The following is a 22,733-nucleotide window of genomic DNA, read 5'->3' on the forward strand; positions in this document are numbered from 1 at the left end:
AGAACTTTCAAAAAACTGCCTTGAACAGGAAGGAGGAGACGGCGTCTGTGCTTTAAGCATGGCAGACTCGAAAGGAAAAGGGGAAGAAATAATCAGAAACACAAGTTAGAGAGAAAGAAACAGAAGGCGGGGCGGGGAGAACTGGGGGATGGGCGGGAACAAAGGAGCTGGGTTTCGGAGGAGGGGATGATGGTGGGGACAGTGGGGATGGAGGCAACCCAAACAAGGACCCTGGGGACACATCGCAAACAGCCACTGAGTGGGAAGAGGAGCTGACCAGCGAGAAGGTGGGGGACAGGCCAGGGGCCCGCAGGCAACGCCCTGGGAGCCGGATCGCCAGGGCCGCGGCCACCGGCCACAGGGGCGGCCTGGCGGGAGAAGGAAGACCCTCCCAGTGGTTAAGCCGGTGCGCCCTCTCCACCCCCCAGGCGTCTGGCCTTGACTCGAACGCAGGAATCCGTGGGCAGAAAGATAACAAAAGCTATTTTTCATGCAAGAGGAGTTGGACATCAGGGGAAATCAGAGCCCCTTTGTATGACATGCCAAACTGCTGAAGCGAGCAAATGTCTCGGGCGAGGGCTCAGATGCGAGCCGGAACGGCACGCTGGCCCCGGGGAGCCGGCGTCAATGTGCGCTTGTTATCGGCGGAAGCAAGCCTGGGGCACCCTCCCCCCACTGCGCGGCCGGACGAGCTGGTGACACGGCCTTGGCTGGACTGTCCCGCCCCTGGAAGGAAGCCTGGGTGTCCTGAGATGTCCTCGGGGAGTCCCGTTCCCCTCCCAGCTCGCAGCGTGGTCTGGGCGCTGCGGATGGGCTGGACGCGCCCCTCGAGCCCCACGCTCACGGTGGGCCCTCCCATAGCCCCAGGCACAGGGCAGCCTCCGGGGCATCGGGCATGTGTTCCAGCCCCAGGCCGACCGCCGACAGCTCACCTCGGGCCCCCCCAGCAAATCTGCACAGGAGGTGTTGCTCACGTACCCATTTTGCCGAGAAAGCAACTGAGGCTCAGAGACGGTGCAACGGCCGGTCGGAGGCCATTGGGAGGTAGAGCCTAGACTCAAAGCCCGACGCACCCGGGCTCCGGGCCCTCCGCCCCACGTCCACCAGACGTCCTCCAAGACACCACTCATAAGCGCTGCTGTGTATTTCGCGCCTACGGCGACGCAGGTGTAGCAGAGCGCCGTGAGTGTTTCCCACTTGATCCTCCGGACCGCCCTAAGAGACAGGCCTTAGCGGAGCCCCTGGGAGGTTCCCTGACATCCGGATGTGTTCTGAGGCTCTGTCCTCACTTTGCCACCTCTTCTCCCGTGGCTTCCCCAGCACCGGACAGTAAGCTCCCCAAGGCCTTTCTGTACCCACAGGGTCCAGCACGAAGCCAGGCACTCAGCAGGTGCCCCATAAACGCTAACAAGGCGCTCTCCAATCTCCAAGGCAGCCCCGGCCCTGCGTGCTGTTTGCGGGGGCCCTTGGAGGAAACAAGAGAGAGGTGGTTCCAGTAACGCCCCCTGCTCCCCGCCCCACCAGCCGCCAACTTCTGTGCAAACTCAGGACCCTCCAGCATCACCCCCTCCAATCCCAGTTTCCCCGGCCCACCCTTCCTCCAATCAAAGTCTTCTCTGGGGACAGAACAGGACAGCCAGGCCTGGCTACGGAATTTTGGGGGGGTCCAGTGCAAAATGAAAATGGGGGTCCTCTCGTTCAAAAATCATTAAGAATTTCAAGATGGCGACAGCAGAGCGTGAAATCATGCAAAGGTGCATGAATACAGCCCTGGTGACACCAATCATTCTATATCCTTTGCACGTGACCCATTATTAGAGTCTGGGTTTTTCTGTTTGTTTGTTTGTTTTTTAGCATCTTTATTGGAGTATAATTGCTTTACAATGGTGTGTTAGTTTCTGCTGTATAACAAAGTGAATCAGCTGTATGTATACATATATCCCCATATCCCCTCCCTCTTGCGTCTCCCTCCCACCCTCCCTATCCCGCCCCTCTAGGTGGTCACAAAGCACCGAGCTGATCTCCCTGTGCTATGCGGCTGCTTCCCACTAGCTATCTATTTTACATTTGGTAGTGTGTATATGTCCATGCCACTCTCTCACTTCGTCCCAGCTTCCCCTTCCCCCTCCCCTGTCCTCAAGTCCGTTCTCCACGTCCGGTCTGTATTCCTGCCCTAGGGTCTGGGTCTCTCTAGGGCAAGTCTTGATTTAAAACTTTCTGGATCGTTCTCCCTTCTACGCCACCATCTCCCCACCAAATCTAAGAATGCCAACATTTCAGGATCTCAGTAACACTTCCTACACCATATACAACAACATGAGAGAATTTGTCCTCTGCTCTTTTGTCTAGAACTTTGGTTCAGACAATACAAAGGCCCCAGTGCCATTGGTCCCATCAGGGAACCGAGACACTGGGGTCAACAGGCACAGCCTGACATCCCGTCACAAGGGGAGCTGTTTCCATCCATCAAGCAGGTGACTGCCATGTCCCGGTGTCCAGGCCAGCCCCGCCTCCACCCTGCAGAGGGGGGGCCCTCAGCCTTGTGCACTCAGCCCATCTGAAGCCGAGGAGTCTCTCAGGGCACTCCTCTTTGGTTGTGTCTTGGGGAGTGGCTCCATCGGCTGGGGGTGTCTACCGCTGTATCTCCATTTTACAGATGAGAAAACAGAGGCTCAGAGAAGCCAAGGAATCTGCCCAAGGTCACAGAGCTAACACAGGGCAGAGCAGGATTCAAACGCAGGTCTCGGTGACTCCCCTGCCACACACCCAGCCCCTGTCCCATTAACCATCCCGCAGACTTGGTTCAGAGATCACCTGACCTGACTCTTCAGTACAGTGAAGCCCCTGGTGGGAGGTGTCAGAGGTGTGTGGGGCTAGATCTGCGGAGCTTCGCAGATCAGGGAAGGAGCCTGACTTTATCCCAAGTGGGATGTGGCCCCATTGACGGCCATCAAGCTAGGGAATGACATGATCTGATTTCCATTTTTCCAAGCTCTTTCTGGCTGTGTGTGAAGAAGGGCTAGCATGGGGGCGGGCGGGAGGGAGGGGCGGGAAGACGGGTCAGGACACTCCTTGGGGCATCCAGGCAAGACATGACAGCGGCTGGGAGCCAGGTGGAGGGAAAGCTGTGGGTGGGTCTGGGCGGTCTATAAGGAATCCCAAGGGGATGTCGCAGGAAAGGGGTTTTTTCTCATCTCTGCGGTGGCCAGCTCTGGGCTGAGCACAAAGCAGGTCATCAGTGTGTCCTGAGCACGAATGATCAAGTGGGTGGGAGAGGGGACCGGCTGACTCTCTGGAGGTGAGAACAAAGTAGCCAGCAGCAGTGCATCCGATGGGTGAGGCTGCCACCAGCATGCGGGTCCTCACTGAGGTGTCAGGGTGAAAAGAGGCCAAGCCGAGTGTTTCCAAGAAAATGAGCCCGAAATCCCGTACCCTCTGCAGCGCCTCTGTGGGAGCCCAGCCACCGTGCTTTTCACGACACTTTCCCAAGTACCCTCTCATTGGGTATTCGCACAACCCTGGGAGGGCACGGGAGGATGGAGGGAAGAGGGGGAAGAACAGATGCAAGGAGAGAGGAGGACAGAGGGAAGAGGGGGAAAAAGATGCCAGGAGAGAGGAGGATGGAGGGAAGAGGGGGAAGACAAGATGCAAGGAGACAGGAGGACGGAGGGAAGAGGGGGAAAGAGGGAGACAGAGGTAGAGAGGAGGGAAGATGGAGGGAAGGACGGAAGGAGAACGGAGGATGGAGGGAGGGATGAGAGAGGGATGAAGGGAAAGACAGGTGTCATTTGCCCATTTGACAGCCAAGCAATCAGAGGCTCTAGGAGGTTAAGGGATACCCAGAAGACTGTCCAGATGTTAGTGACAGAACCAGAACCAGGCACAGGTCTCCTGACTCCTGCCCCAATGTTTCCACACCCGGCACCCTCTCCTCCTTTATCACAGCCCTGATCCCGCAACACTGGAGGTCACAGCTGTAGCCCCGGTGCCTGCCAGGAAGTGGGATGGGGGGAACTGCGGTCTGGGTGGCCGCCATCAGCGCTCTGAGCACTGCCTTGGTGCTAGACCCTATTTCAACTCTTAATTGAGAGCCCTCTGGTTCTGATTTTGTGGCTCCCAGAAGCCATTCAGTGTGGTTTTGCCTCTGAGAGGTGATGAAAGAACACCACGTTCTACAGTGGCCTGAACATCCCCGGGGACACTCAGCTTCCTCCATTCCCAGACCCTGGAGGCCCGTGAGCTGACCTGGGGTCCCACTCAGCTGAGCTGCAAAGGTTGGGTGACTTATTTTTTCTGGGAAAACTTCCAAGTTTCAGGAAATATGGAAATAAGGGGAAGGCAATCACACCTTGAATATCTACAAGATGCCAGGCACCATGAGGGTTATTTTGCATGCATTTTCCCATAAAACCTTTACAACAATCCCAGGGGTTGATTCAATGATGCCTCTATTTTACAGTGAAGGAACCGCAGTTCAGAGAGGTTAGCTAATTTATCTGAAGACACACAGCTGACTAATGGCAGAGCCTGGCCTCAAACCGAGGCCCATGTGACTTCAGTGCGAGCCACCTGACACTGCCACTTCCACGTGGACTAACGCAGGTGGGGGAAAGTGAGCTGAGACAAGCGCGCAGCCCCTGTCTGTCTCCCCAGGGCCAGGAGGTGACAGGCTGATGGCGGGGGAGCTAGGGAGGCAAACAATTTTTAATCATTTGTTTTCCTTCCAGGCTCTGGAGCTGGGCTTGAGTCCAGAAACTCTCCTGGGCCTCTGCACACTCTTTTGTAAATGGGGCAATGGAGGGGCAGGGGGTTGTAGTGGGGTGGGGGGAGGACACATAAACGGCACTTGCTGGGCACCTCTGCCTCCGTGGGCTTGGTGAGGTACGAGGCACAGAGGGTTGGATGCTGTGACAGTGGGGACCTTGCTCTAGTTCTGCAATCGCGGAGGTGGGGGAGGGGAGTGATGAGCGGGGGAGGGGCGAGAGCAGCTCCAGTTAGAATCCAAAGCCCTTTCAAGCCCGTGGGCAGTGAGGTCCTTTGCAGCTGGGGGACAGAATGCTCAAGGAGCCCGAAGAAAGAGCTGGGGTTAACTTTACGGAGGATGCTGACTTGAAGGACAGATAGAAGTTTGGGGTGGGTAGACCTGGGGGTGATGGAGAGGTCCTGATGTTTTGGGGAGCAGAAACAGTCAGAGGGTTCTTCTGACCCAAGCACAGCTCTGGTTCCAGCATCCCAACAGGGCGGCTCCCCTGCCTCCATCCTGGCTCCGGGGAAGGGGGAGGGGCGGAGGAGGCGGCCTGATGCCAAGGCCAGGCATGGCTAAGTGTGAGGTCACACCCCGCATCCTCGGGCCAGCTGGGAGCCGTGGGTCTCAGGGGAGGTGCCGTCTGCTTTGCAAAGACCCTGGAGCTTCATGTGGAGGGTTGTCTGGACCCCAGCCCCGTCCCGATGCTCAGGGAGCCCTCGAGATGCCATGGGGCAAGGACAGCAGAGAAAGGCCCAGGGGGAGGGAGTCCCCTTCGTCCTTCTGTATTTCTTGCTGCTCACCTTGTGCTACGGTGGTTGCTAGTTGCCTGGTCTTCACCCAGGTGCCGGCCCACAGGGAGACTGGGCCGACAGAGCCCTAACCAGACGGCCCCAAACCTCCTTCTGCCCCCGGCTCTGTACTAACCAGCTGTGTGACCTTGAGAAAGTCCCTCTGCCTCTCCAGCCTTGGTTTCCTTTGCTTGCAGAGTGGAAGGATCCAGCCACATCTGCAGTGCCCACCCGTGTAGACACCTGCTGGGGCGTGACAGGCAGGGTGAGCTGGGTCACCTGCAATTCACGACTCTTAAGAAAGGAATGGAGCCGGGTACCAGTTACATCTGCGGTCACCTAAAGCAGATGCCAGGTCATCCCCTTAACAGAGATGCGCCCCAACACCCCCTTCCCCCCACCCCCCGAGGTTCCGTGTGTTTTCTCGAAGGAAAGAGAAATAAGTGGAGTTCCTTTTAGTTGCCGGGAATCAGATCAGCCCTTGCCCTCAACCGAAATGACACTTCCCTTAGAGCAGCGGTTCTCCATGGGGGGCAATCTTGCCTGGGCCCCCTCCACCATCCAGGAGACTTTTGGCAAAGTCTGGAGACGTCTGTGGTTGTCACAACTTGGAGAGGTGGGGCTGTAGCTAGCATCTAGTGGGTAGAGGCCAGAGACGCTGCTAACCTTCTACAACACACAGGGCAGCCCCGCAGAAAAAACGATCCCGTTCAAAATTTCCAAGGTACCGAGGGTGAGAAATCCCGCCCTGTCGTGAGGGCAGCGGTAGTGAACCCACAACACCTGGACGGGTATGAGCTACTGTGGCTCCCCTGAGCTGTGCTCTACAGAACTTTCCGGCACGCTTTTGGCTGTGGGGGGCTGGGCAGTAGTGTGAAAACCTGGGACCCCCGCGGGCTCACACTTGATTTCCTCTCCCAGCCGCGCTCCTTCTTCCATCTTCCCCATGTGGACAGAGCACCACTGCTCGCCAGCTACCGAGCCCCCCGTCCAGGCAGCTATGCTCGATCCCTGCCCCCGCCCCAGCCTGCCCCCCACGTCCCCCCATCTCTGCTGCTCCCACTTGGCCCCAGGCTTCCAGTCCGGGCGCCTGCAGCAACGCCCACACTGGCCTCCTGGCGGCCTCCCTGCCTCCTAGAATCTCTGTTCTCCACAGGTAGCCAGCGGACTTTCTGAAAACGTAAATCAGATCCCAACGCCATCCCCTCCCCACCCCAAGCACAGATCCTTTGTCATAAAAAGCAGATAAAGCAGGGTGCTGACCCTGACCTCGAGGCCTCTCCCAGCCCCTCCGCAGGGATGGAGCCCCGCCCCCCCTCCTCGCGCTCCGACACCGCACCAGGTTCTTTCCTGCCTCGGGGCCTCTCCTGCCTCTTCCTCTTCCTGGAAGTGCTCCCTCCAGTCCTCCTCTGACAGCTCCTTCATGTCCCTCTGACCAATGGCCACCCTCCCCAGCCTCTCCCAGCGCCCCCGACCCGGCTCTGTTTTCGTCAAAACACTCATCAGTACCTGGAAGCGTCAGGGACCCCATTAAAATTTCGGCTCCAAGAGAGCAGGGGCCACGTCTGTCCTGTCCCCCCCTGTGACTCAGAGCCCCACACGTCTGACACAGAGCAGTGCTCCGTGAGCATGAATAAATGAAGGGGTGGATGGATGGATGGATGGATGGATGAGGCATGCCCAGCAGGCAGGTGACATATCCTTTACACGTGTGTCTTAGCAGAAATAAGGTTGAGAGGCACTGAACTAATCTCAAAGGCTCTTCCAGCTGGAGAACCTGGCTTCCTGTGGGCCACATCAAGGCCACGGTGAACCTGGTTCTACCTGGAGGCTGTGGGCAGGGCTCTCTGGGGCTTGTGTTGCTGAAAGACAAAGGTGGGAGGAATGTTCCAGATCAGCCAGGCCCCACTTTCAGATGAGGAGACAGGGGCCCACCAGGCTCTCTGACACCCTGGATCTGATGACCTGAGGCCCCTTCCTACTCTCTGCGTCTGTTACTACGTCCTAGATATCCCCAGAGTCTTGGTCGTCTGAGCAGACTGACACCAGGAGATTTACTTTAAAGAGCTGCTGGTTTCCTACTGAGCCTTTCTGAAGCCCCGGACACAGGGCTCCTCCAAAGCTGGCTCTGCTGCGAGACCATTAAGTCAGGCTGGGGTCCACCAAGATCCCCAGCTTCTCTTCACTATGTCAGCTGGCTCCAGCTGGGTTTTTCTTGTCAGAAGAGAGAAAAGAGTGAAGAACAGAGGAGGGTGAAGAGACAGAGCAGGACATTAAGGGAAGGTAGACATGAGAAAGGACTGCCAGGGCCCCTTCCTGAACGACGAGAGACTGGGCACCAGCTACAAAGCAGGGACAGAGGAAGGGCAGGCCTGTCACAGACTGAATGTTTGCGTCCTCCCCAAATCCATATGTTGAAGCTCTAACCCCCAACGGTATTCAGAGGTGGGGCTTTGGGAGGTGACTAGAGAGATGAGGTCATGAGGGTGGGGTCCTCATGATGGGATTAGTGCCCTTACAAGGAGAGAACAGAGAGCTCTCTCCGTCACATGAGGACACAGGGATAAGGTGGCCGTTTGCCAGGAAGCAGCTCTCACCAGGAACCAACCGAATTGCCCAGCACCTTGATCTTGGACTTCCAGCCTCCAGAACTGTAAGAAATAATGTCTGTGGTTTAAGCCATTGAGTCTATCACATTTTGTTATGGCAGCCGAGCTGACTAAGGCAGCCCCCTTACCTGTCCCTTCCCAAATCTGTGTGGTTCAAACAAAGGGCATCCCCTGGCTGGGGGAAAGCTGGGCTCATCTGCTCAGCCTCAACCATGATCCAGACAGAGGCAGGCATCCCTGACACCCAGGAGCCGTGGCTATCTTAAGGCTCATTTTCTCCACCTATAAAAGGCAGATAATTAAGATTTACCTTGCAGAGTTGCTGGCAATTATACGAACTAATGTTAAATCCTGCACGGAGGTTGATGTGATGGCTGTTACGAGCAACCCTGGAGGGCAAAGGAGGGCCTGCGGACGAGGGGACCAGCTGATGGGCTGGGTGCTGCGGGAAGGGAGCCTGCTCCCTGCTCGCACACCCCCCGGGCCTGACTGGACAGGCTGCCTGTGAGTTACTGCAAGAGAAAATGAAAGACAGGAAGAGCGCCCAGCCCAGTGCCTGGCCTGGGGCAGGAGGGGAAAGGAGGTATTCAGATCCAAACCTCCCTGAACGGGCCTGTGTCCGGAATGTGGTATAAGGCAGAGCTTCCCAGCTGACCGGCCGTGAAAGGGTTCCAGATGTGCCAGAAAAGTGTGCCCCCCAGGAACTGGGCAGGGCCTGGGGTGGCTGGTGCCCTGGGGTAGTCACCGATGGCTGTCCTCTCCTCCCCCGCCCCCAGGGTACAGTGCAAATACCTTCTCTTCCTCTGGGGGCCGTGGTGTGAATGAAGTTTGGGTACACTCATTGGTGAGAGATGCTGCCTGCGGGGGGGGGGGGGGGGGGGGGGCGGGGTGGGGAGTGAGCATGATGGGGCAAAGGAGCCTCTCACTCGCAGGGGCCAGGGTCTCTCTACCCCCTCCCCAGTAGGTGCCCAGGACAGAGCTGACACAAAGCAGCAGGCCCGGGGCCACCCCTGACACTGAGACTGCCATCTCAAGGCTCTGACCGAGCTGCGAGTGTGCTGACGGCAGCTCCGTCTATGGGGGACCTGGGCGGGTGGTACTGCTGAGGCTGAACTTTGCCAGGACCCTGTATTCTGGGCCCAGAGCTCTCCCGATGACAGCACAGTGACCGGCTCGCTCGGGGACCCTGGTGTCTGGCAGCCCCCGTGAACATCTCGAGCTCCCAGTGGGCACGGGGGCTTCGCCGCATAAGCTGCTGACCTCGGGGCCCAGAGTCTCCCCTTCCCTTCCCGTGTCTACACGAGGTCTCCGGTCCCCGGCACACAGTGCGTGCTCCGGAATGCCTGTTTACCTTCTACACCTTGCCTGATTCCAGAATGCGTTAGAGACTGAACAAATGTTGGTGGGTGGTAGCTTTGGTGGAGAAGTCCACAAAGATTTGTTACTCCTTTCCTGTGTCCCCAGCCTTGGGCTGAATGTCACCAAAGATGCAAAGAAAGAAGGAGGTGGGGGTCTAGGGGACGGAGGAAGCAGAGGGCTGTTTGTGGTGGGAACAGGCTAGTCCAGAACGTGGTAGGAAAAGAGAGACAGACAGACAGAGACAGACACACAGAGACAAAGACAGAAACAGAGAGAAGCGAGAAGGGAGTGTGTGTTATGCAATTTGTGTATCAGTTGTACATTCTCACTTCCAAATGCCTTCACGCTGCCGCAAGCCAGCCTCAGAGCCGGGCTCCTCCACTGGATAGTCAAGTACTTGGTTCTATTTTTAATGGTAACCCAGAAGATGTTTGGGAAAGGGCAGGACAACACGGTGGGGAGAGCTTTGTAGTGAGACAAAGGCTCGATGCTGGCCCTGCAGCCTCCTACCTGGGTGCCTCTGGGCAAGTGCCTTGCCCTCTCTGAGCCTCTGTTCCCCACTCTGCAGGTGGAGGTGAAGAGGGCACCCTCTCAGGGCTGTTGTGAGCGTGCCATGCGGTAACGTGTACAAGGCTCTGTGCGCTGGAGGATTTTGACACTTGTCCTATGGAGGGGCAGCGGGGAGACCCGGCTTTGGGGGCGGAAAAGGGTGATGTCAGCCGTGGTGAGTCTGGGAGCGGCAGTCTTCTGCACTCAGCCCTGCCAGCCTGCACAGACACCTTAAGTACACAGAGGGCTGGGCTCTCCTGACCTCACAACATCATTCCTGTGAAACAGCCACGGAACTGAATCTGCTGTTTGTGAGATGCCAGCAAACCCTTCAGAGTCCCACTGTCACAACTGGTGTTTTATTAGCTGCCCGCTGCAGTATTTCTTCAGTTTCAGCTTAGAGGTTTGAGCTTTCCATTTTTTCCCATGAAATGCTTAGGGGTACTTTGCTAGAGAGCAGGTGGAAATAATGCATTGTACACACAGAAGCCAATACTGAGGTGACCATGTCCCCAGGGAGCGGCCCGGGGTTAATGTGTCGTCCGGGTCTCGGCCTGGACCCTCGTTGGCAGGTGGAGACGTCATAGATGGCAGACGGCCGTCGGACTCTGCGATGTGCTTTTGTGAGATAAGCTGGCAGTTTCCACCCAGGCTGAAGGACTGCCAGGATGATTCTAGCGCACCCCGAGGGATCCGGAGCCAGCTCTCCCAGCCCTGGCTTGGTCCAAGGATGTCCTGGCCCTTGGAAGTGGCCTGGTTTGGCCCCCAGAACCCCTGAGCTCCTGGGGGATGACAGAGGCGGCCCAGTTCTTCGGGTGAAGTCCCCAGATGGCAGCTCCCCACCCTCCCTCCGCCAGCAGAGCCAGCTGCCCAGATCAGCTTGGGGCTCTCTTGATGAACATCGAGTGCAAACGGCTCAAGGCAGCTGGCAAGATGCTAAGTGCGGCATCAATCCTAATTAGGATGAGAAATTAATAAAGGAGGCATTCGAGCCACTCTGCAGAGGCCAGGCTCGCCGGCATGGAGGAGTGACTTCCAATTTCGACCGGGAACCTGGAAGGCCTGGGGCCCACATGCCTGGGCTTGGGTCATGACAGGGGCTCGACTTACTGGACCACATACGCAGCACCCAGTGGGGCCTGCAAGGTAGAACACGGGGGCCCAGCCGCCCTTGCTCTGTGTCTAACTCAGGTGCCCTGGCAGGCAGTGACGTGGGCACATCCTCCAGAGGAGAGGAGTAGGTGTTCGTGATCTGAGCATCTGCAGCCAAAAATGATGTTTTTCCCAAAGAAAAGAGGGGGGTGTGATGGTGGGCCCGCCGGCCCTCTGTGTGGCTGTGTTTCCCAAACTACTGATTGCACATGCCTGCTCCTGGAAGACTCCACTCAGCCCGGGCAATAAGCTCCAAATTCAAAGGTCAAAGCACCTCCGTTTGGGAGAGAAAGTGGGGGGCAGGATTCCGGATGAGAATAGGCATCACGGGGGTGGGGAGAAAGGGAGCAAGCACCACCTCACCTGGCGACCCTGCTTTACAAAGCCTCCTTTTACCCGACCCCAAATACGGCCAGAAGAAGGGCCATCTCTTCCAGAGCTCCCTACCAACCTCCAGGAAGACGCCACCCCGCCGAACTCTTCGCAGGGGCTGGAACTGCAGGAAGGAAGGCTGGGGGTGCGGGAGAACCTCCCCGACCACGGAACGCGGAGTTGACACACGCGGAAAGGTTACAGAAAAAGGAGGAGGAAACTCTGTCCAAGGATTTTTGAGAGGAACCCTCCACCAACGTCCCCCACCCCTTTTCCAATCTGAAAGCCAAGACCAAGCGGCGAACCCGTGCACAACCTGGAGGGGAACAGACCGCCCGGACAAAGCCACCTGTTAGTTCAAGTTCCGCAGCGGGGCGGGCGGGAGGCGCTGAAGTCTGGCGCACGTCGCCGCTGGAGGAGTCCGGGTCCCTCCCCCGGAGGGAGCGGTCCCCGCAGTCCGGGGACACCCAGTCCCGGCCCCCAGAGGCACTGCATCCATACACCACCTACTACAGGGCCCGGCCGCGCACCTGGAGGGCGCAGCGCCGCGTCCCTCCTGCCGGGACCCGGCGGCCACGCCCCTCCCAGGCAGTTCGCGGTCCGCGGGTCGCCCCTGCGCGCCCCAGTTCTACTGCACATTCCCGGCCTTGGGACGACGGCGGCGGGCTCGCTGCCCTACTCGGGGGGGTGGGGGGGAGACTTGGTGACGCTCCCCTCCCCTCCCCACCGAGCGGGGAGGAGTGGGCCGGTGGCCCCCTGGAGGAGTACGTGGCGGAGCAAGGTCTCGGCAGGCGCCAGGCTCGGGCGACCCGGGTCCCCAGACCCGCTCGGAGCCCAGCGCCCCCTCCCACCCCTCGGCCAGGCCTCGAGCGAGCGCGGAGCGGCCCCGGCGCTCCCCGCCCCCGGCCGGCCCCGCCCCAGGATGGCCAGTTCCCATAGCAATCGCGCAGACACCGGTTGCCAAGCAACCTCTCCCCCCGCTCCCTCCCTCCTCGGCCGTCCGCTCCCCCCCACCCTAGCTTCCTCCCGCCCCCTCGCCAGCCTCCGCCTCCCCCGGGGGGGCTGGCGCGGCCCCTCGGGATCGCTCCGGTCTCGGGCTGCGCGCGCGCGCGTGAGTTTCGGTGTGTTTCATTGTGTCTGTGTGCGAGGGGGTGTGCGTGTGCCAGCGGAGTTTGTAGGGCCGGTGTGTTGGGGGGGGCGTCCCCAGTCGGGAGGGACCGCGAGGTGCTGCACAGCTGGCCGCGAGGGGACCCGCCCGCTCGCCCCGGCTCCTTTGTGTCTCGCGCGGAGCCAGGGCCGCGCCCACCCCTTCCCGGCCGGCGCCCCGAGCAGGGCGTGTGCGTGTGCGCGCGCGCGTGTGTGTGTGTGCGCGCCTGGGCGCGCGCGCGCGTGGCGAGGGGTGCCGGGGCCGGCCGTACCTTCGATGCAGCACACCCGCCACAGCCCCGAGTGGGTGAGGTCGCCGCGGGTGCGGCGGGGCGGGGGCCCGTCGTCCATGGTCAGGTTGGTGCCGTTGCAGATGTACGCGCTGGAGTAGAGCCAGTAGTCGGTGCCGATGGCGATGGCCATGAGCGAGAAGGCGGCGAAGGCTCCGGCCGTGGTCAGCAGCATCTGCAGCCCGCGGTCGCATCGCACCATGGTGGGCGCCTCATAGTCCGCCGCCCGCCGGCCCGGCCCGCCGCGCCCGCCCGCCCTCCTCCCTCCGCGCGCCGCTCCGGGGGCGCCGGGGCCGGGGGGCGCCGAGGGCCGGGGGGCGGCGCCGCGCCGGGGCTCAAACTCCGAGGCGCGGCGGCGAGTGCGGGCTGCGCGGGCCGCCGGGCGGCAGGCGGCGGCGACCGGGGCTCCTCCCTCTCGGCCCGCCCTCCCCGCTCGGCCCGCGCCTCCGCCCCGCGCCCTCCGCGTCGCCGCCGCCGCCGCCGCGCCCCGCTCCTCTCGGCGCCGCCCCTCGAGCCTCGGCCCCCGCCGGGTGTGCGCTCGCCGCTCTTCCCTCTCGCCCGGCCCGGATTTTCTCTCCCCCCGCGCCTCTCCGCTGCCCGCGCTCGCGCGCGCTCCGCTCTCCTCTCCGGTTCGTTCACATTATCAGAGCGAAGGGAGCCGGGGCACGGGTTCCCCAGGGGGATCGAGGGTGAACGGCGTGGCCAGCCTCCCCGCTTTCCCAGCCCAGGACACCCCGCCTTCCTTACATGGCCCTGGGGGCTCTTTAATATGTGGTGTGCGTGTGTGTGTGTCCCTCCTTCCCCGTGCCCTATCCGCGCCTTTACCTGGTGACGAATGAATAGGCGTGAGTGTGGGAGTGGGAGTGTTCAGGTCAGATTTCCAGAAGCCCCAGATGTGGGTCACAGCTGGGAGACAGGCCAGGCCCCGGCCACTTCCCTCCCCCCACCTAGGTGGCTCTGGGCCACCAGCTCCTGCGGATCCGCCGGCAGGGGCTGGAGGACCCAGACTTTACAGTTGAGGCCGAAGGGAGGTGTCAGCCAGCGGCCCTTCGGGAACACCTGATCCCTGTTTTATGGACGGACGGGGAAACTGTGGTGGAAGCTGCGACGCTCCTCCCCCATTACATTTCGGATGGTCCATGTCTGCCAGTCAGGAACACCCCACTTGTACTGGATTCAAGCGTCTCCACCCCCAGCTGGTTCCCTCTCTTTCCCAGCTCCCTCTTCAATACCTTTATTTCTTTTTCCCTCTCACTCTACTCGAGCTTAACTAGCTTTCCCTCACCTCCTCCCTTTATTGCCAGACTCTGCCTCAGGCCCTGCTGGCTTCACTTAATTGCCTCTGCTGCTGGCAGGATCCCAGCCTGGACACGCTCCCTTCTCCAGAGCCAACCCGGGCTCCTCCTCCTTTAAAATCCAGCTCCAAACTCTTCCCTCTAGGAGGCTCTCAGAGACCAGCACCTGGATGTCCAGCGTGCCTTTACTTCATCCCCTCCCAAAGCTCACATCGTTGGCATCACTGACGGGTGTCTTGCGGGATGCAGCCCTGGACCCCAGGAAAGGAGGTCTATGGAGAGCTGCTTTCTTCTTGCAAGATGCAAATTTCACCTCCTTTTGGCACTTTCCGTGGCCCCTACTACCCAAAGAAAGTTAATTACCCCATGCTGGAATTACTGGTCTCTCTTCCATGAGATTGTGAGCCTTTCCCATACCTGATATATACGAGAAGTGTTTAAGAAACATTTGCTGAGTGAGCAGTGTTTCTTGGCCCCCTGGAAAATGGTAGTCTGATTGGGGAAAATAGAGCCTGTAAATAAGAGGGGGGAAATTCCAAGATAGTATAGCTGCATTAATTAGCACTTGTTGGCCCCTTCTTCTGCCTTTGGGGTGTTTGTTCTGCTTCTTCCAAATCTCAAAGGACAAGAGCCATCATGTGTATTTCACTGTCACCCACCCACCACCTGGTCCCGGGGTCTGCACACAGCAGGTACCCAGCGTGTGTCTGAAGGTGTGCACCAGGTGTGAGACCACTCGCTCTGGCCCAGAACAGGGCTGCCTACCTCTGCCCCTAATATCCACAAGGATAAATTCTGGGTTCTGTTCTCAGAAGCTCCCAGAAAGGTGGATCTCAAGCTTCTCTTTTCTTCATCTTCTTTCTCTTCTTTTTTTAAAAAAAGCAGCAAATCTTTGCTTCAAATTAAATCTTAAACAGAAGCCCACTGTAAACAAGCCAGGTCTCGCACCAGTTAGCCCTGTAGGCGATCACTGGAATTGCTCTGGTTGAATGGGGGACCCAAGGTACCTGTACCCACCCCCCCACACCATCCCCTGCAGCCCCCAAAGCACCCCTGTGGACCTAGGCATCCATGAAACATGGTGTGAAAACTGACACCCTAAGTCAGCCCCTGAGTCACTCGGGGACAAGCCCTCCCTTCTGTTCTGCTTGCAGCCTTCCTCGGGGACTTCGAGAGAAGCTGATCTGATCTGTGGGAGTGGGGGAGTGGGGCGAGTAGCTTCCCTCGATCTCCCCTAAGGTCGGAGAGGTGACATCTGGATGATGGGGTCCGCCTCCAAATAAGCGACCTTTGGGTTGGTCCCACAGAGGCAGAACCCTGTTCATCGGAGCAGTGTTAGACCAGCTCCCACCCCGCCGTTCTCAGATCTCAGAGGAGGGTGTGGGAGGGTTGAAAAAGCGCCCAGCTCGGAGCCAAGACAGTCGCCGTGTCGTGCTGGTTCCACGACTAACTAGCAAGGTGATCTTGGGCAAGCCAGCACCACTGGGGAGAAAGACAGGTCTCCAGCCCCCCTTCCAGAATTGTTTTAAGGGTCAAATAAAGTAGGCTTGCACACCGCATCCACTTAGCAACCCTTCATGGAATGAGCAGTAGATGTTCCCTTTTCTACCTTTCTTTGGAGACCACCAAGCAAATTACTTCTCTGTGCCTCGGATTCCTGAGGTGTTGTAAGGGGGGTAATAGTAAGAATAGCAGAAAATGTAATATACATCCCCTAGAGGGTAACTTCCTCAAGGCCTCACACCTTGAAAGATCCCAGCTCAGACCCCGATGACCTTAAGGCCAGAGTTTTCCAAGGACACTGAACGGACTCTTTGTTCTTGCTGAGTGTTGCTTGACTGTGTTATTTTTACCTGTTAATTCACTAGAGGGGAGGGGACTCCAACGGCAGCTTGGTGGTTTGCTTTCCTATCTGTGGACCCCCAGCTGGCAAGCATGCCTCGTCCTGAGGTAGTGAGGGTGTGGAGTCACAGAAGGGCCTGGCCGCCAGCGAGGGGACTTAGAACCAACTCAAGACCGTCTGAGACCATTCATCATGCCTGGGTGAGCACGATTTAAATCCGGGATTTCTGCTGCGCCGGGTTAGAGAGCTCTAAATGGCAGTATGTAACTCCCACCTGAGGTCCCTGGAGTTTCTCCCGGGTGACATTTCCAGAGCTGAGGGGGGATGTGCCCTTCGCTGTCTCTGGAGGAGGCTCTGGACCGCTCTTGTTCCGGAGAGGCTGGATGCTCGGCCTCTTCCCCCAGGGGGCCGCTCAGGATGCGTTTTCCTGTTGGGGGGAGGGGACAAATCATCATACACATTTTTACCTCTCTGGACAGCTGAGAAGGTGGAGGTATTTAGACCGGCCCTCCAAAGCTGTCTTTTTCAAAACAAAGTGGTTTCCTTCCCCCTCAGCAGATCACTTGGGTAGTTCCCACAATTCTTGGCTTTTTACTTTGGCTGTGGAGACAAAGCTTCAATGAGCTCAGAACCGTCTGACAATCCCAACTGCAGGGTGACGCAGCGGGCAGCGGCTGTGGGAGAGGAATACGGTATTAGCCGGCTCCCACCCCGTAAGATGCATATCAAAGCCGTGGGGAGGCTGCCTTTGTGGCCACAGGCAGAGGAAGGGGAGCAGGAAGGGAGCCGCCCTTGGCTGGTTTGGGACGCTCGGTCATTGTGCTGCAGCAGCGGCTCCGAAAGCCTTTATCAAAAGCTTGGTTCTCCCCCTTTGTCCTCCAGAAATAATGACCTTGTGTGGCAACGTTTTGTCATATCTCATTTCCATGCCCCGAGCGGGTGGTTTGGCTGATTTCACAAGGCTTAATAAGGGGATTTGGGGAGCCTGGGAGGTATGTCAGGTGAACAGACATAAAGAGTGATTTTGAGTTTTTATAGCAAAGGGTTGGGGATGAGTCTTAGAAGGTTCCGGGGCTTGACTCAGTGTGGAGGCTTATCTGCAACCCATCCAATCTGCTCGGAATCCGAGAAGAATGACTCCAGATCCCGGTCCTGACAGCTTCTCCCCATCAGATTAGGTACGCCACAAGAATGACCTTTTTTTTTTTCTTCAGTATTTCAGCAGGATCCTTTGAGGGAGAGCGCAGATCAGAAAATGGTACCCGGCTTTATGTATTCGAGTTTATTCCATTTCATTTGCGTATCACTTCGGTCTCAGGCAAGGTGATTGGAGCTGGATACGTTCCCTTCCGGCTCTGCCGCAGTGAGGCAGTGGCGGGCTCGGTCTCCACGCCAGGCCAGCCCCTAGAAGTGCAGAGGGAGGGGAAGCCGCCTTTCGTGAGTGCCCTCTGCGTGCCAGCGCCTGTGTGCACATCAGTTCATTTATCACGACAGCAGCTGTGGCAGGTGGATGCTTTCCCCCACCAGTTTGTAGAAGAAGAACCTGCAGCTAAACAGAGAGTAACCCACTGAGCCCGGGCACCACCGGGCTCTGTCAGCTACACGCTGCACCCCACCCCCCGGGGGTGGCAGAAACTCAGGGTCTTTGAAGTCCCTCCGCCCACATCTGCTTCCTCCCCCACTCCTTGTATTTATCCGGATGAAATCGAGTTCAAAGTCACACGGAACTGGAGAGGTTAGGAAAGGCCTGCACCTTGCAACCCAGGTGGGACGAAGCAGAGTCCCTGTTTCCCCGGGAAGGAGGAGGTGAGCTGGGCCGATGGTAGGTGATGGGAGACACCGGCCTCGGGAGCCCCCACCCCCCCAGGTGCTACGCCCATCGCCCGTCCTGGTTGGCCAGAGTGAAGGACAGGGGCCGCCCCCGGTTCAGGAGCAGCGGCTTCTTCGTGACAGCTTTGGCCTCGGACTGCCACCCTCCTGGACCTGTGGGCTTATTCAAACCCATGTGTTTTCAGGCTAGATCCCGTCAGGCCTGCGCTCGCTCGGGTCACCGTACTGGGTGGCCTCCCCCTCTAGAATTTGTTCGGGAACCAGCCCCGCTGATGAGTGTATTGGTATTAACGACCTGACTTGGCCAAAGCTTCCGGCCCCGCACGCTGACAGTTAGCCAGTTATTCTGAGAACATTCTTTTCAAAACAGTTGACATGACAAACAGGCTGAGAGGTTCCTTTGTCCACAGCCACCTCTGGAACGGAGCCAATGCTCAAAGGGCCGAGCAGAACTCCAGGGAAGGGGTCGGCAGCGCAGGCGGCGGAAGCGTTTGAGAACGGGGCTGGGGAAGGTGGTCGGTGGCCGCTTGTTCTGCCGCGAACGCGGATCATTGTGCTCTTAGCAAAGCGGAGCTTTTCATTCCTAAAATATAACTGCCCTGCGCAGGAGCTCGAAGAAAAGGCAGCCTCTCCAGCAGAACTTTGCTGCCAAGCGCCCTGCCGCGGAATGAAGGCTTTGGATCAGGGTAGGTCTGGCGACTTCCGACACCACCTTTCTTTTCATCTCCGGCTTCCTGTGGCTGCGGGCTGCCCGCTGGGGTAGGGGCTGAGGCTGCCCTTGGCCCCCTTGGGGCTGCGCTTGCCACTGGGTGGGAGAGCTTGCTTTATTCTGCAGACACCTTTCTGGATCATTGAAATCGACCCAATATTGGCACTCTGCTTCCTCTTTTGGCGATTCCCACTCTCTTTCTTATGGAAGAGCTGCTGGGTCTTTGCTGCTTTCCTCTCCGAGGCTGTTTCTCATGAAGAGGAAAGGGAAGGTCATTGGAGTCGGGTCACTGAAGCTTTCCGGTCCTGCTCTGCCACTGGCTGCTGTGTGGCCTTGGACTAGTGGCCACACCTCTCTGAGCCCTGGTGAAATGGGGAAGGAAGCACCTGCCTCATTGTGGGGCTGTTGCACAGATTCAAGAAGCCCAGGCAAGGCACTGACAGGAGGCTTCCAAGAGCTAAGGTTTCCTCAGCACTTCGTGAGCGTCAGTCTCCATCCTGAATGCCTAACGCATACTAACACACCTGATTTTCTCCAGAACTCCTTGAGATAGGTACTATGATTGGTCTCATCTAACCGAGGAGGTAATGAAGGCTCAGAGAAGTTGAGTCCTTCTCCCAGGGTTGTGCAGGAGGGAGCCTGATTCTGCACCTCGGCAGTCAGCTTCCAGAAGCCACACTTATAATTTTGACTTTACTAAGTAAGTGGTATCATTCTGTCCCCATAGGAACCTATGACTGTGGAGCTTCTGGGTGACAAAGACATTATTAAAATCGTTGCCGTCCTTTGCCAAAACCCTCTTCGAGATCTTGCTGTGGCCAGAGAGCTGGGCCGGTGGCACACAGTGGGGTAGGGAACAGCCCTGGGGCATGTCACTCAGTGCTCCTCCGGTACCACCTCCTTGTAGGGCTGCTGTCAGACTGGAAGGAGATGATCTCTGAGAAGTGTGGTCCCAGCTGACCCCAACCACACCCCTCACCCATCTCCTTCAAATCTGATGTCACTGCTAGATGCACATAACATGAACTGAGAAGTCACGTTTATTGTGCAGATAAACAAGGCAGCCGAGACTCTGGGGCCCTCTTGAAGCAGTCCGAAAAATCACTGGTGTCTTCCTGGGCGTGTCTGCCACAGTACCTGTTTCCCGGCACAAGGGCCGTGCCCCTCTCAGGCCTCCTCCACCCACCCTGGCACAAGGCAGCACCAGGCAGAGTGAATTTGCAGATGCTTGCATCTGGCTCCATACTCGGCTGGATCTGATAACAGACCGTTTCCACATAAACAGAGGATGGATAATGAATTGACTTCCTAGAGGAGCTATTTCAAATGCTCTAGATCTTTTAAAAATTCAAGGAGAAGGCTTCTCTGGGCTGGTGCGGTATCTGTGGAGAGCGCTGTCGCCTGTGGGATGGCACTGCCAGGGGGCTGAATTGCCTGCCCTCAGCCTCCACCCAGAGACAGTTCTGCAGGGAATGGCCCTGTGCGTCTCAGCTCCCTGACCTGCGTCCTTGCTGGGCTCCTCTGCGTGTCCAGCTTCAACAACCTCTGTCCCACAAGATGGGTTCATGATGGGATATGATTAACAGAAGCTCTAATTTACTGAGCAGTTAATATGCCAGGCACTTTATAACAAGAAAGATGTTGTCATCCCCATTTTATAGATCATAAAACTGAGGCTCCAAGAAACTTATTCAAGGTCAAAGCTAGTAGATAGAAGAGCTCGTGTTCCAGTCTAGAACTGGCTGTCTCCAGGGAACATATTCTTCCCACAGTGCAATAGTTTTCAACCCTGGATACCCTTGACAATGGCCTACCCTAGAAATGTACGCCCCACTCCCAGAGATTCTGACCACTCTGGACACACTCAGGGCATCAGTAATTTTTAAAGCTACCAAGGAATTCCTAATGTACAGCCTGGGAAAGAATCAGGGCACAGGGCCAGCATGGCTTTGGACCCAAGTTCTCCTGGAAAGTGTTTGATTCTCAGCTGAATTCATTGCTGGCACCTGCAGCCTGGCTCAGTCTCTGTGCTAACTAACAGGGAATGGCGGGAGGGTGTGTGTGTGGTGGTCCTGGCATCAGCTGGGCTGGCTATGCCCTCGGATCAGTGGGGAAGGCAGCTATTAATCGGGCGTGATCTGGGAGATTCTATGAGGCTCTCCCTCCGCCCTGGGGTGGGTCACGCTGTCTGGCCCTTTGTCTGCCTTTCCGCCCAGCAGGTGGGAAATGCTCCTTGGTGAGGACAAGGGGGCTGTGGCTCTACCTCCAGGCCACCTCCTGGGATGGGATAGCCTGGGGAGAGAGCCAGCCCCTCCCTTCCAGCACCCTGTGCCACAGGTAACGAGGGAGCCGGTTCCCACCCGCGTGGCTTACCTGGGAGAGTGGAGGAACTCTGGCATCAGATCAGAGGGCTTGAAGGATGAGAAGCAGGTGGGGTTGCTCTGAGGGTCCTGTGCCTGGGCTCCCACGGGGGCTCGGGGCTGTGGGACACCAAACGGCGGATGCACCCTGCCCTCGCGATGCCCGGACCCCATGCGCCAGGGCATCCCAGAGCTGGGTGCCCGGGCTGGGGGTTGCGGGGCTGCCCACCCTGGGCTCCTCTTCCCTCTGCCTCGGCCGATTCCCAGCAAGCTGCCCGCTGCACTTGCCAATGGAGCCAGATGCTGCTTTGGGGAAAATACCTTCTGGAGTTTGTTGTCTGAGCCCTCCCAGCTGACACCCACGGTGGAGAAGATGTGTCAGGATAAATGGAAAATCTCTTCATAAATATTTGGAAAAAAGCAAAAAGGAAGAGAAAAAAGGAACTAACCTTTTGGGATGCGTTTGGAAGCATCTTAGTGATGGCCCTAACAGATGGGGGAAGCAGGTCGTTAACGTTCGTCACTTTGCAGGACGGTCCCTGCAAGAGCAGCCAGCGGCCGTGTCTGGCTCAGGCTGCCCGCACCGAGGGGCCCGTGGCTCGGCCGCGGCTCCGGGGGAGGCCGGGCCTGCCTGGGTCTCCAGCAGACACCGAGCACACTCAGGTGCCGGCTGCCCTTTTTTCATAATGCACAACTGTGTCTCTAAACCCAGCTGCCTTGGGACTTTCTTACAAGTGCAGCACGGGCTGAAGAGGCGTCTAGGGGAGCCCCTGGAGAAGAGTAAAGAGGCCCTGGGGGCTGAGGCGCTAACAGGGTAGAGCTGGCACCCGTGCCAGGAGGAGAGAACCGCACACCTGAGCTGGGAGGCCCCTGAGCTGGGGCCTCCACCTCCCCGGGGACTCGGCTGAGGAGAGACAGGGTGTTTACGGCCGGTCAGTGTCGTCAGCAGTCCCAGGCCCTCCCAGGCCTGGAGACCACCTTCGCCTCACCCCTGCCACTCCCAGTTCCGGACACACCAGCCCGTGCGTCCCTGGAAAGAGAAGCCGCCGCTCCCAGCTCCACGAGGCCTTCGGGCCCCTAGCATGCTCTCCTGCCTGCCCTCCTGCAGGGTCACCTGCCCCACTCAGGGGCCCGATGCCCGTCCGTCCTGGGTCACAGGAGGCAGACCCGTCATACTGGAGGAGAGGATGGTCCGCCGGGCAGTCACCGGGATGGGCAGGGTCTCCAGAAGACAAACCCTGGGGAGAACTTCCTTGGGAGGAGTGGGGGTCCCTAAATCTAAGCGTCGGTGCCTGTGGTTAACTTGCGAAGGCGGACGTGCTCGGGGCACCTTTGCCCGGGGGGTGGGTGCACATACTGCCCTCCCAATCTGTAGTGACTGCCGTTCTTTAGTCTCCATGGCTGGCGCCATCGCACCGGGAGAGGGCCTTCCACGCATCTGCAGTCGGGGCCGGGGGCTGGCGGAGGAGGCTGCGGAGGAGTGATGGGGCGTGAGGAGATGTCTGTCCCCCAGCATGGAGTGGAGGCCCCGGGGACCTTGACCGAGACATTCGGAGGAGCATTTCCTGTTACCTGTGTATCAGTCAGGGTCCTGCAGAGGAGCAGATCAATAGAGCACATACCTGTATGTGTGTAAGAGGAGATTTACTGTGGGAACTGACGCACAAATATAGAGGCTGAGAAG

At 58.3% G+C, this 22,733-nt stretch overlaps 1 protein-coding gene across 1 annotated transcript in view; it reads right to left on the minus strand.

Moving 5' to 3' along the window:
• Positions 1-13,303, minus strand: part of CACNG4 (calcium voltage-gated channel auxiliary subunit gamma 4) — a 57,416-nt gene extending 44,113 nt beyond the window's left edge. Inside the window, exon 1 of the mRNA XM_082441967.1 lies at positions 12,995-13,303. Coding sequence (XP_082298093.1) covers positions 12,995-13,214 — 220 coding nt within the window. The 5' untranslated portion in view covers positions 13,215-13,303. The remainder of the gene's footprint in view (positions 1-12,994) is intronic.
• Positions 13,304-22,733: the final 9,430 nt, after the last annotated feature.

Source organism: Balaenoptera physalus, assembly GCF_965194825.1.
Source record: "Balaenoptera physalus genome assembly, chromosome: 20".
Taxonomy (NCBI): Eukaryota; Metazoa; Chordata; class Mammalia; order Artiodactyla; family Balaenopteridae; genus Balaenoptera; species Balaenoptera physalus.